This window comes from Pholcus phalangioides, unplaced genomic scaffold (genome assembly GCF_987345545.1).
Source record: "Pholcus phalangioides strain wild (caught in Gottingen) unplaced genomic scaffold, Ppha-v1.0 ptg000029l_1, whole genome shotgun sequence".
NCBI classification, from domain to species: domain Eukaryota; kingdom Metazoa; phylum Arthropoda; class Arachnida; order Araneae; family Pholcidae; genus Pholcus; species Pholcus phalangioides.
Window position 1 is genome coordinate 6,247,097 of NW_028301619.1, and position 13,520 is coordinate 6,260,616.

Consider the following 13,520-nt stretch of genomic DNA (forward strand, 5'->3'; position numbering starts at 1 on the left):
AATTTTGCTTAATATTTAACATAAAAATGGCTTTTTCCACAGAAAATGACAGGTAGTTTAAAATTTATTATTGTTTTCATCATTTTGAAACAATTTCTATCAAAAAATGGTATTAAAGTTTACTCTATTTTAAAAGAAAAGTGACAAGAAATGTAGTCGGATACCTTAAGAGAGATTTATCCATTATACGTCAGTAACAGAGCCGTCTTAACAGCATCATACCCTTCCTCCTCCTACCCATGGCCCCCACATCCAGGGGTAGGGTCCCCAGGCTGAGATCTTTCGCGGGGCCCCTGATCAGACTTCTCACGGGCCCTTCTATAGTTCATGTATAGCGTGAAAAAGCAAAAAAATTATGAGAATTATCCCGGGCCCTGTCAGCCCCGGCCTTGTGGGGGCCATGCTCCTACCTAACTGGTATTATCTCTCTGTCTACACCATTTGACAGATTTACTCTCGAAAATCATTATTCTAAATCCGCCACGCGGCCATCGGACCATGCCCAGGTAGGCTAATGCATAAAAACGGCCCGGACACTGACGCACCCACTGATCGATCATTTTTCTTGAAGGTGCAGTTTCGAGTTGCCGTTCATCACCAAAAATGTCCGACGAAACTTTCGCTGCATGAATAGAACTGTCCCATATAAAATATGCGTTACTGTACGAACGTTTCATTGTTCACCGAATCCAAGGCCACTCGGAACCTGGTCACTATCAGTGACCCCTCCCACGGCTCACACAAGCAGTTTCGCCAACTCAGGATAGGTAACGTTAGATATGCCGCACCCTGTTTTATTTTTAAGAATTTCAACCGTGGTCATGCCTAAAACCATGACTTTGCCATCGTGGTTTTACTACAGTCGAATCCCGTTTTAACGAATACCGTTATACCAAAAATCTTGTTTTAACGAACACTTTTCTAATTCCCCCAGATAAGTTTACATAAGAACAATGCAAATACCTGGAATTCCTTTATAACGAAATTTCGTTATAGCGAAGTGATTTCTCCGGTCTCTTGGAGTTCGTTATAACGGGATTCGACTGTATTATGAAATTATTCTGATTAGAAATTTTGATGTGCATCTAAATATTGATATGGAAACAGACTACGAATATACAAGGCACCGCTAATTATGATTAGTCTTGCTGATAAAAATTATTTGCATTTCAGTTATTTTTGAACTTGATAAAAAATTCATTCATTCACATTAGCTCAATTTTTAACAAATAGAAATGGACAGTTGAGTATTACATCAAAAAAGGAGCTGACAGGAAAAAACTAATTCTTGGAGTACCTACCTACGGACGAAGTTTTACACTTCAAGATCCGGATGAATATGACCTCGGAGCACCTGCTGATGGACCTGGAGAGAAAGGAACTGCTACTAGAGAAAAGGGTTACCTTTCATATTACGAGGTTTGCCTTTTATAACGTATATTCTATACCAGTACAGTAATATGTTAAATCATCCGAATAATCCACATATTGTCTTTATAAATGTCCTACATCCTATCACTGTTGTATTTATTACAAATGAACGTCAATACTACAAATTGGCTTTCGAGTACAATGGATATATGAAGTAAAATATAGGGCTGAAACTTCATTTGAACGAATCCATTCAGCATGGCAGACAACTTGTTAACACACCGGCCTACGTTTGGCCAAATCTCGATTCAAATCCTACTCGAGTATGGATATCTTGTGTTGGGGGCCAGTTGAGGTTCTCTACTTCAGCGCCTCACGCCACGGTATGTGAAATAAGACAGTGAGGGGCATGTCTCCAGTGGTGTAGATGGTAGCATGCTTGCCCGGTAAGCAAGAGGACGTAGGTTCGAGTCCCGGCAGCGACCAGGTGACTTTTCTTTCCGAGTTCACCTCAGCGTAACAATCCAGAAAATATCTGTTTCCTTGATAGGTGTCTTTGTTTGGAATCACGTGATCAATCATTCCCCTTTCTCCCTCGAGTGTCCCGGTAAAAAAAATTCGTTAAAAAAAAAAAAAAGATGTTTTTTTTTTTATAAAGTCCCAATGAATATTCATGGACACGTGAGACTTCATTCATTTTCATTTGTGACTATAAACTGTAGACTTTTTGCAGTACTATACTAATTTTGAAAATTTTTGATTTTATGCTCTGTAAAACTCGTTGAATGACCATTGTATACTTTTAACTAGGACTAGGATTTTTAGGACATAAAAACTAACAAAATATGCTCCATAAAAAATGCATTTATGCTCTAAAAAACTAAAAATTTAGCGAAACCCTAAAAATATGCTTTTATAAATCAGCTGACCATATTTTCTTCGAGAAATTACAGGAAATCGCTAATTATAATCAAAAATTATGCTAGCTTTCAAGGAGGTTGTAGTCCCCATTCATAGCTCCATAATATATATAAAATATATGTGTGACCAGAGTTACACAAATAAAATTGCCAATAGTTCCTAATATCGGCGAAAAATCACCAATCATTGCCAAAAATGATGTCAAGGTAGATAAAATTGTCAATTATTGCTGAAATCGCCAGTTGTGGGAAATGAAGCTAGGGAAGAAAAAGCTTCGAAGGGGAAAAACCCCTCTTAATTTTTATGCTGAAATACGCAAAATATTGCTGCAAAATATGACAATATGCCTTAACCCCTTCGCTTACAAGCGAATTGGCAAGAAATTAGGATGCTTTCTATTTGACGAATCGGCAAAAAATATAGTGACCTTGTCCTAACCTAACCACACGTTGGGGGGAAAAGGGAAGAAAAAAACACAAAAATAAAAGAGTAAGACAGTGTGTAAAAGATAAGGTGATAAGAATGTACAAAGTTATATTTCTTTTTACCCTCACCCTACCTGTTCTCTTTCACTCTTATAGCAAAGATACATCATTGTGAGAAAAAAAATCATATCAAGGTATACAAAAAACTAAAAATAAAAAAAAATTACAAGGTTTTCAACAAAGCTTCGGGATGATCAGGAGAGGAAAGAAAACAGAGTGAATTTGTTTGAATTCATTCCACTGGCGTTTGGACGCAATATTACGTCATTGATCGTATAGTTATTAAGTTCTAAAATCATGAAAAAATGTCTTGAAATTATTGAAAATTATGAAAAAATTCTCTATCGCATAAAAATAGCGAAATATGCAAAATGCATAAAAAATACGCAAAGTCATGGAAATACTAGCCCTACTCATAATAAAATATGAGTAGGTATGTATGTAGCCCCATACATAATTAAAGAGAAAAAGTGGTAAACACACACGTTAAGTGCCAAAAGGTAAAATGTTGGGAAATCGGGAAAAAAACTGTTTCTGCAGTCCGTAGGGATGTTAACATTTGCGACCTATTTACAAGCTCTTTTGAACCACTTAGAAGACTACTAGGCACTTTTCACGTTGAAAACATTAAGCATCGCTGACAACATTAAACACAGCATCGCTGATTTGACACTTAAACGTGAAAAATTGCCAATTTTTTTTTGGCACTTACAAAAAAGTGTCAAAGTGACAAAAAACGCGCTCGCGCGTACGTGTGTATGTGTGTGTTCACCATTTTACCCTTCAATTAATCATATAATACTAAAAGAGTCATCGCAAATTCATTGTGTGCATGCTGAGCAATTCAGCCCAAGAGTTACTTTGAAGAATTATGCTTAGTTACAAATCTTCATTTTTACCATCAGATCTGCCAGAAGATTCAAGAAGAAGAGTGGGAGTTAGAAGCTCCTTATCCAAATTTGATGGGACCATATGCTTTCAAGGACAATCAGTGGGTCGGTTTTGATGACGAAGATATCATCATAGAAAAAGTAAGATGATTGCAGTCGATTTCAATCGTTTTCATATCATGTTTTCTTTCAATTACAATTTTATTCTAAACGGTTTATTAACGATCTAAAATTACTCGTAAAATAATATTATGCTAGTATCCTAAATAATTCGTCTCCGTTCGTGAGCACAGATAAATTCCAATAACCAAATGAAGTAATGTACGCCTTTAATAGATAATTTTTCCACCATGTGATTCTCATCAAGTAGTCTATAACTCTATACTACCCCGTCAAATAACAAATTATTCAACTTATGAGAATTTACTGAAATTTCAAACATATTATCTCTCCCACACAACCACCAATTTACATCACTTTAAAAGCTTAAGAAATCATAAACATTTCATGTGAAAAAATGTACCTCCCCAATGGATTATCTACATGTATTTAGCTGTTCCCACTTGCACTTCTCTGCTGCAGAAAAAATGTACTTGTGTTCGAAAACGGAAAATGTTGATAAAACATTAATTTCCTAAACTTCATGCGAACGCTGTTCGTAAAAAAAGATTCACTCGGAAAATATATACTTCATGTAAACATGGATCGATTATGCCAGTGGCCTCCAGCAAGATGTCCGTGGACACTATGATGCCCACAAAATTTTCTCGAGGCCTGGGAAAGACTAACAAGTGTTGCTATGTAACAATAGTAACAACTATATTACAGTTAGTAGGGTTCTGTAGCCATTTTTACATAAAATTTGGACATTCGAAATCCTACCTCACGAAAAGTTTCACATAGGGTCGTAGGCATATAAAGGTTGGGAACTACTGGCTTACGCGAACAAATATTGCGTCACATAGCTAACGGCGTATATGAAAAAATTAAAATACAACAAACATCTTTTTTTTAGATTGAACCAAACTATTGAATGTCAAAATTGTAAAATTTATCCACAATTTTTCATGCAGAGCATTTATTCTACGCTTCAAAGATATAATTTATATTATCTTTACAGGCGAATTTCATCTTGAAGGAGAACTTAGGTGGAGGTATGGTATGGACTTTGGATAACGATGACTTCCGCGGCACATGCTACGGAGAACAAAGTCCACTCATAAATACGCTGAAAAGTGCACTTTTAGGAGAACTGGAAGTACAAGTACAAACAACGCCGTCACCACCGTCAACATCTGCTCAAACTCAAAGAACACCCAGAAGACCAAAACAGTTCAAGACAACCACCCCTAGGGTACCAAAGAGTACCACTGCAGCTCCATCATTTACCACACCAGATCCAGGACCACCGTTTGAATGCGAGGAAGAAGGATTTTTCAATAACCCAACGGATTGTAAAAAATACTTCTGGTGCCTTGACAGCGGACCATCTAATCTTGGACTTGTTCCCCATTCATTTACTTGCCCATCTGGACTTTTCTTTAATAAGAAAAGAGACGCCTGCGATTACGCTGGAAACGTAGTTTGTAGAAAGAAAACTACACCAGCAACGACAACAACACCGAAACCCAGACCCAGACCACGGAAAAAAATTACAACGACCACCACCACTACCACAACTACAGCACCAAAAAAATTAGAAATCCCCAAAAATATACAAAACGACCTATCTGCCCTCAATGGCCCTCTCGATGCGATAAAACTCAACACCGAGAGTTTGTCAGAGCTTTTACAGCTGCTACAGAACTTGGGAGCAAATAAAATTCAAGACAAACTTCACGACAGATTGACAGAGTCATCAACAACGTCGGTTCTTCCGACTATTCCACAATACGTAGCACCTAACCGACAAAAGCAAACTTCTGAAGTCACCAATGCAGATCCATTTGCAGAATATTCTAAGCCAGGGAGGAACAAAAGCGAAAGACGTGCCAGACCAACTGTAAAGCCAAGAGGCCCTCAGTTCGAATCACGAGCGTCAGATGACGTTGATGAGGGTGACGAAATTTTACCTACATCGCAACCAGAAGCTCCTGGGGTCGAATTTCCTTTCGTGTACCATACTCCAAGTAGACATAGAACTACGTCAGATCCAAAGAAAGACGATCTCCCAGAAGAGAGAGATGAAGAGCCATTAGAAAAAGATAGAACTAACGCGCAGGAACCACCTGTCCAGTCCAATCGCCAAAACAGGCGTGTAGTAGTTCGGGTTCGACCCGTTCCTGGGGAAAATGGAAATAAATATCCACCTGGAACAATACTTATTAACTCTAGTCAAGATGATGTAGACAATCGTGGAAATAATAACTACGTCCTTGCGCAAACAATAGGAGTGCGTAGAGTTGCGAGACCATCTAACAAGGACTCTTCAGAAGAAGCAAAGCCTACTGCTAAACCAGCAACCAGAAGAGCTAGGCCTACACAGAGGCCGCGAGAGAATAAAGCTGATAGAAATGTTCCAGACGTCAGTCAACTTGTGACAAAAGCAAAAGAAAATGACCAGCCACGACAACCATCTATTTATCAGGTATTTCCTATTAATCCTGTTTACTGAAAGAAATTAATCAAAAAATATATATATTATCATACTAAAAAAACTAAGATTATTTCAACAAACAAAAAAAAACTTCGCGTCAGGTTTCACTACACGTACACGCACATTCCCACATGTACCGATTCGTTGGGGGTTCCGCGGGGGGTTGTGGGCGGGGTGCATGTGTGGTGTAGCAGTAGTAGGTAGGGCAAAAAAGGGTTCGGGGATCCATGATGTTCTTAAGTCAGCCACCTCGTTGGGCAATTTGCCTGTTGTGGCGTTGTATTTGTATTTGTATTTGTAATTGTTTACTTGTTATTTATTTTCTTTACGTCAAAACTTTTGAAAATTTTTTAAGCAAATAATAAAATGCCTGACCAAAAAGTACAATACTCTAAGACTGTATAGGATCGGTGTTAATACGAATTAAAAATGCATTTATCATGATATTAATTTTCTGAGGTCATGCAATATCTCCACACATATTTTTTGCCAGATTTGCATCAATGTTTCCACCAAGATGCATCCAGGAAGAGTTAAATGACTCCTTACAAGGAGAAGGTCCCACGGTGTCGTCGTCAAAAAATTATGAAAAAATTTAAGTATATTTATCTCACCCAGAAACACGTAAAAAAAAAATTAGCGACAGAATGCAATTATTAAAGCCACAAAAAATTATTCAAAATGATAACAGTTGGCCACTCATCACCTCCTGCACTTCTTGGTGATTTCTATAAAAAAACTGCTTTTCAATTTCTTTTCCTTTCTTTCCTCCATCTTTTCTGTTCTATATGCAATGTTAATTGCATTTTTAATTGGGTTGCTGTATTTTTGAAATACATGACATCCATATTTTTATGGGCATCTTTTTCTCAGTCACCTCGTTGGGCATTTTGCCTGTTCTGGCGTTGTATTTGTATAATAGGTACGTCACAAGTACAAAGATGTCGTCATAGGGTAGAGAGCATTTTACTAGCTTTTAGCTACTGCTCTCTTCCTTGTCCCAGCTTTCTTCATCACATTACAAATTAACTAATTCTACCGTGTCAATTCAAATATAATTTTTTCTTTCTCTCTTTGTATTTTCTTTCAGATATTGTAGATTATGTAATTTAATTGTAATTGTTCTAGAAAACTAATTATTTCTCTTTTTTTTCTCTTTCTTTGTCTCTGCTGTACCAACACCATCTATAGCAGAAGGCCTCCACGCGAAGCTCGTGACGTCACTGAAGAAGTTATTTTACCTATAATCATATATTGGTTATACTGCAAAAAAAGGTAAAGATATCACATGCGTCGACCTGCTATATCCAATATGGCTACAGTTCAAATAACGCCTTCAATGACATCACGAGCTTCGCGTGGAGGCCTTCTGCTATAGATGGTGCTTTATCATGTGTTGTTCGAATAACGTCACCCTAACACTCTAGGGTTGTGGGTTTCAAAGTCATTCTTGGCATCTATTGGCATTCATAATATTAATATCTATAATTTTTTTTGAGTAACTTATAATAACTCCGTCGTGTTTTTCCATATTTCTGTGCACATCTAAATCAGTAGAATTAGTGGTAATTTTTTCAAAACCTTTTTGGAAGACGTCACGTTGGGACCCTTTTCTTGTTATTCTTCTCTCCCATTAGTTCTATGGCACTCGTGCTCTTTCAATCAATTTTTCACTGTTTGAGACAAATGTGTTTTACCCCATCATCATTTACAACATAGTTTCCCAAAGTTTTTGTTCCATCGCTCTCTTCTTCAGAGAAATGTTTCATCTCCCCTCAACTCAAGCAAACACATAGGATCCTATTTTATACCCGTAGCTTCTATCGCCCCCTCGGACCTTTCCATCGCCCACCAGGAGGCGATATTGTCCAGACTTTGGGAAACACTAATTTACACACACACATACACAACAATGATTATTTATTCCCCAAAAATTTGGAAAAGAAGGAATACTATATTTATTCTCAAAGATGGTGAAAGTCTTAACTACCCATCTGGAGTTAGACCTTTGTGCCTTTTCACCCATGTAGGTTAAAATTTTTGATACAATTATAACATCCAGACCTATATTCTATTAGGAGAATAGCAACTATTTGCATCAGAAGTGATACCAATTTCGCGAACAAAAAAATGTTGTAGATGCTATAATATTATTAATGCAGTAGAGATTATAGAGAAAATAAGTAAAAGGAAAAAAAAAACTTATTCAGCAGATGCACTATAAGTTTAGATGCGTTCAACATGGTTGATTCAAGAAAACTAAAAAAAAGTTGGCGAATGATATTAGAATTCAAAAGAAATCAATACCCTTTATTCGAAGCAATTTTGGAAGATAGATACAGTGTTGTTAACGATAATATAGATCAAGAACACAGATACAGGGTGATCAGCGAATTAGCCCTTATTTCAAAATTAAATATCTCTACAACAAAGATCAATAGAATTATGCGGTAAACGGTACGTTTATTAGCAAAACTGTAAGAATGTTGTACAGAAATTTCGAAAATTTAGTTTTTTTTTTTAATTTTTTAAAATTAAAAAAAAGAAACTGGAGATTTTGGTGTTCCGAAAATCCTCATTTGTGTGAAGAGAAACCACTGCATTCGCCTAAAGTTACTGCATGGGCTGCGGTATGCGCCATGTGTGCTGACAAATTGTTCCAAAATTGTAACGTAACGTTCAGTAGTAATCGTTTCCCGCACGAAGAAGGGGGCGATAATGCCTCTGGCGCATACCGCAGCCCATGCAGTAACTTTAGGCGAATGCAGTGGTTTCTCTTCACACAAATGAGGATTTTCGGAACCCCAAAATCTCCAGTTTTTTTTTTTTTAATTTTAAAAAAAATTTTTAAAAAACTAAATTTTCGAAATTTCTGTACAACATTCTTACAGTTTTGCTACTAAACGTACCGTTTACCGCATAATTCTATTGATCTTTGTTGCAGAGATATTTAATTTTGAAATAAGGGCTTATTCGCTGATCACCCTGTATAATGGGGGAAGGGAGTCCCATAGGGATCATAATAACCATAATATGGGGTTATTAGCGACTAATGAGGCACTCAACCAACAGTTAAATTAACATATTGAAATGCAGGCATTCGCAGACGACTTTCTCATTAAACGAGCAGCTCCAAATTGTTTAGACATCCGATAATCTCTGCAATCATTGACTCTCGAAGCATACTTCCAATTACAGGTTTTTTTTTTCAAATGACCTGCGGTTACTTGAAATATCTTGCATTTCCCGAGGAATCGCATACACAAAAAAATAGAAAAATTAACTTTTTGTGTAGGCCCTGTGTCTGCGTATACACTCATTATGAAAGAACGCATTATCCATTAGGAGAATATGATCGGAGTGTTTAAAACTTTCAACGGGATCGACCATGAGTTACTAATAGACCGTCAATCAACTGCTTCGACTAAGGGATACCAGTATCGTTTATTAAGGGACAACTCCAGGTTGTGATGTCGCAAGGAGTTTTTCTCTAAAACATTGTTAATAAATATGGAATCGCTTAATAGCTTACCTCCGGAGGTCGTGAATTATAACACAATTGAACATTTAAAAAGATATACTCGTACGATAAACATATTGGGTTGAATCGAGAAGCTATCCATACTTAGATAAGGGTCCATAATCTTTTTTATGGGCAGTGTAGTTACATATTATTAATTATTAGTTTTTTCGTGATAAACTGTAGTTTAGTTATATTTGACTTCCATTTCTTTTCTTAGCCACCTCGCTGGGCGATTTGCCTATTGTGGCCTTTGTGTTTGTATTTGTACTTCCAATAAGTGAAATATGAATTGTACTTTGAAAATTCTTTCACAAAAACCCCAAATATTTTAATGTATTGTTTATCGAGTTATTGAAGAAAAATTGCTATGTTTGGGAACTTATCGCTGTACTGGCGGGTTTCAATTGGCTCAAAAATGGATATTTCTAAGGACTGTACATAAATAGAATAAAATCAAATTATTGGTTTTTATTTCATTCAGGCCAGGATTACAGTATAAAAGTTTTATAAAAATTCTTTTATAAAACTTGACAAAAACAACCAATAAGCTGATCAGTTGCATTTGCTCGAATGTAACCGATAAACTTATCGGTTGCATTTTCCCAGTTTTATAAAAAAATGTTTATTAAAGTTTTACAGTGTAATACCGGCCTTAGATCATTTTTTTGTGTATTTTTCAAAATAAAAAAATGTTATATTGGACGAAGGCATAAAAAAAAGTAATTATTCGAACTTTTGAGGATTAAAAAGTGAAAAAACTCTGTAAAAAAAACATCTCATGTAAATCTCTTCAGCAGATCGAATCAGATGCAGGAAACGTTGACGATTCTAATTTCATACCGCTGGTCACATGAGAAATGAAAATGAAATGGTAGTTTCGTTGTGAAACATTTTGTCTGAAAAGACTTATTAAAATTATTAAAGTATGAAACTATTTTATTCTCTTTTTAGTCACCATGACAATTTTTCAAAGTTGGATTTTAATTTACATTTTCACAATTTGTCAACCACACCCTCAATCATTAGCGATAAATGCTGAAAACTTGAAAACCAAATATCTCCTCAGATCTAAGAATATGAAATTTCTTGCAAATGATTTTTTTCAGAGCAGGATCATATTTCACTAATCGAAATTTTAGCACACGGGGTTACATAAAAAGTTTATTTTTTTTTTATGTATTGCAATATGTATTTCTGAAGTCGACGATTGCAGAGATATCGGCTGTTCACACAATTTGAGACCTCTGATGGGAGTTGACGGAGCATCCGAAAGACAAATACAAATACAAGGCCACAACAGGCAAAATGCCCAACGGGTTTGCTGAAAAAAAGATGCCCATAACCAATATGGATGACCATAACAAATAAGGCCACTGGACGTCGTAGAGATGTGTACAGTAGAACCTCTCGATAACGGACGCCCATGGGACCAAAAATTTTGTCCGCTAATTCGGAGGTATGATATACAGTGGAACTTTATACGACTTTCACGTTATAGTGCCGGACTCGTGATGCGAGGATCCGGGTTCGAACCCCACAGTGGTGGTGGTCGGCTGAAGTTGGTTTTCTGTGGTTCCCAACTTCAAGGCGCAAATGTGAGCCGATCTCCCCGTTAAAAAGTCTCGCCACAGAGAGCAACAGTCCTACAACGGTAAATCATTCAACCATAACACTTCACTCATAGTTAGTAAAACTGGGGGCAGATGACAGCACTACACATAACAAGCATTACACACAAACAAACTTTACGGTAGGTTGCACTACACGTACACGCACATTCCCGTATGTACCGATTCGTTGGGGGGTTCCGCGGGGGGGGGGGATGCATGTGTGGTGTAACAGTAGTAGGTAGGGGCTCGGGGATCCATGATGTTCTTAAGTCAGCCACCTCGTTGGGCAATTTGCCTGTTGTGGCGTTGTATTTGTATTTATACGACGTTCGTGTCACCGCAATTAGTTCCTATAAACACACCGATGGTTATGCATAATCACTAATCGTCTCGATAAAAAAGTGATCAAAATTCACTACCAGCACCAAATAAAGTTGGAAAGTCTGATATAATACTGTATGTGTCCGCTAACGGGGAGAGCAGGGCCGTAACTAGGCTGGAGAAACCGAAGCACTGTCCCGGGGCTCCGAGCCAAGAAAATAATGATCAGCTTAGCCATTAGATATAAGTGAGGTATAATATATCTAGCAGTTATAGACCACAGCTTTCAACAACACTGAGGAATTCAGAGAAAATGCATTTGATTTTCCTCACAAATTGAGATATTATTGTAAAAGCTATGTGAGGTATGAAACTCGAAGTATTGAAAAAATATATATATTTAAAAGCTATTGAATCCTAAATGCATCAGGAGCATGATTTAGAGATCTATTGTACGTGTGCAGAAAAATGACGCATATAAGGGTCACGGAAAACCGAAACCCACGGTTAAACCACCTGAAAGAAATTATAACCTGTTACATAATAGTAATCACAGAATAGTGCAAATAAAATATATATTTACTCATTTTCCGGTTTAAAATAAATATTTAGAGTATACCCTCACATGTTATTCATGTCAAATAACCATAATTCAAATGTAAAAATGCCCCTGAAAACCTTATTTATACGATTAACATATTTACTGTAGAAACTGGGCCTGATTTCCAGACAGACATTTAAGGAATTCGCTTAATGACATCACAATTCTAGCACCTAAATTCAGGGCCGGAACTAGAGAGGGGCAACTGCCCCGGGCGGCAATTTTTTAGGTGGGAGCAAAGAACACCGTGTTATAAAATTATCGCATTTTAAAGTTGCGGGGGGGGGGGGGTGGCGGTAAAAATCCTAGTAACGGCCCTACCTAAATTTCAAGAGTATACAGGGTGATTACTTAATTCCCCTTGCCGCATTTTACTTTTGAAGACGTATCTTTTATCCTAGACGCATACTCCCAATTAGAAAAATAATCCAAATATAACGTGTAGAACTCGGATACGCCATTCATGTTGCAAGGGCTGTAACCATTAAAATAAAAAAATAACTTTTTATATGGACACTGACTTCAAAAACCCCAATTAGAAAGTTGTTGCCCTGTCTCTCCCAAGGCCAACAAAACAATTCCACTTTTCTAAGTGCAATATTTGCAAAGGTATTTGAATTCAAAAATCGGAGGATAGTTGGGAAAGAACAGTATAAACTAATGGACAATGCTTCTCTCCCTCTTTAATTATCTATAGTATCTATCTAAGTATTTATCTCACATATTTGTCACACATTTTTATCCATTACGACTTGTAGCCTTCTATTTCCCGCTGATTTTTCAGTAATTTTAGCGATAGTTGGCAACTTCAATTGCCTTTGACAATTTTATATATATATAACTGCAATTGACTTCACTTGCATTAAGAAATGTTTTGGTGATAATTGGCGATGTCGCGTATATGGATAGATTTCCATATTTTTATGAAAGAAATATGGTCAGCCTAGGTATTTTTATCGTTCTGGGTGTATTGATACTTTTCTCACATGCATATTCAAATTTGGAAAACGAAGGAAAGTTGGGAAACAACAGTATTAAATGTGGATAAAACGTGAATGTCAAATATAACCAAAATACAGCAACCCAGTACAAAAGCATATATCATGAAAGAAAGAACTAATAATGAATGCTATGTAATACACTGCCAATAAAACGGATTATGGTCGTCTTATCTAAGTGTGGATAGTTTCTCAATATTTATC

The 13,520-nt window shown here is 36.7% G+C and overlaps 1 protein-coding gene across 2 annotated transcripts in view; it reads left to right on the plus strand.

Moving 5' to 3' along the window:
- LOC149067621 (uncharacterized) overlaps positions 1–13,520 on the plus strand; it is a 76,230-nt gene that overhangs the window by 60,946 nt on the left and 1,764 nt on the right. For both annotated transcript variants that reach the window (XM_089252469.1, XM_089252470.1), the window contains exons 8-10: positions 1,234–1,419; positions 3,683–3,808; positions 4,788–6,254. In XM_089252469.1, coding sequence (XP_089108595.1) covers positions 1,234–1,419; positions 3,683–3,808; positions 4,788–6,254 — 1,779 coding nt within the window. The remainder of the gene's footprint in view (positions 1–1,233; positions 1,420–3,682; positions 3,809–4,787; positions 6,255–13,520) is intronic.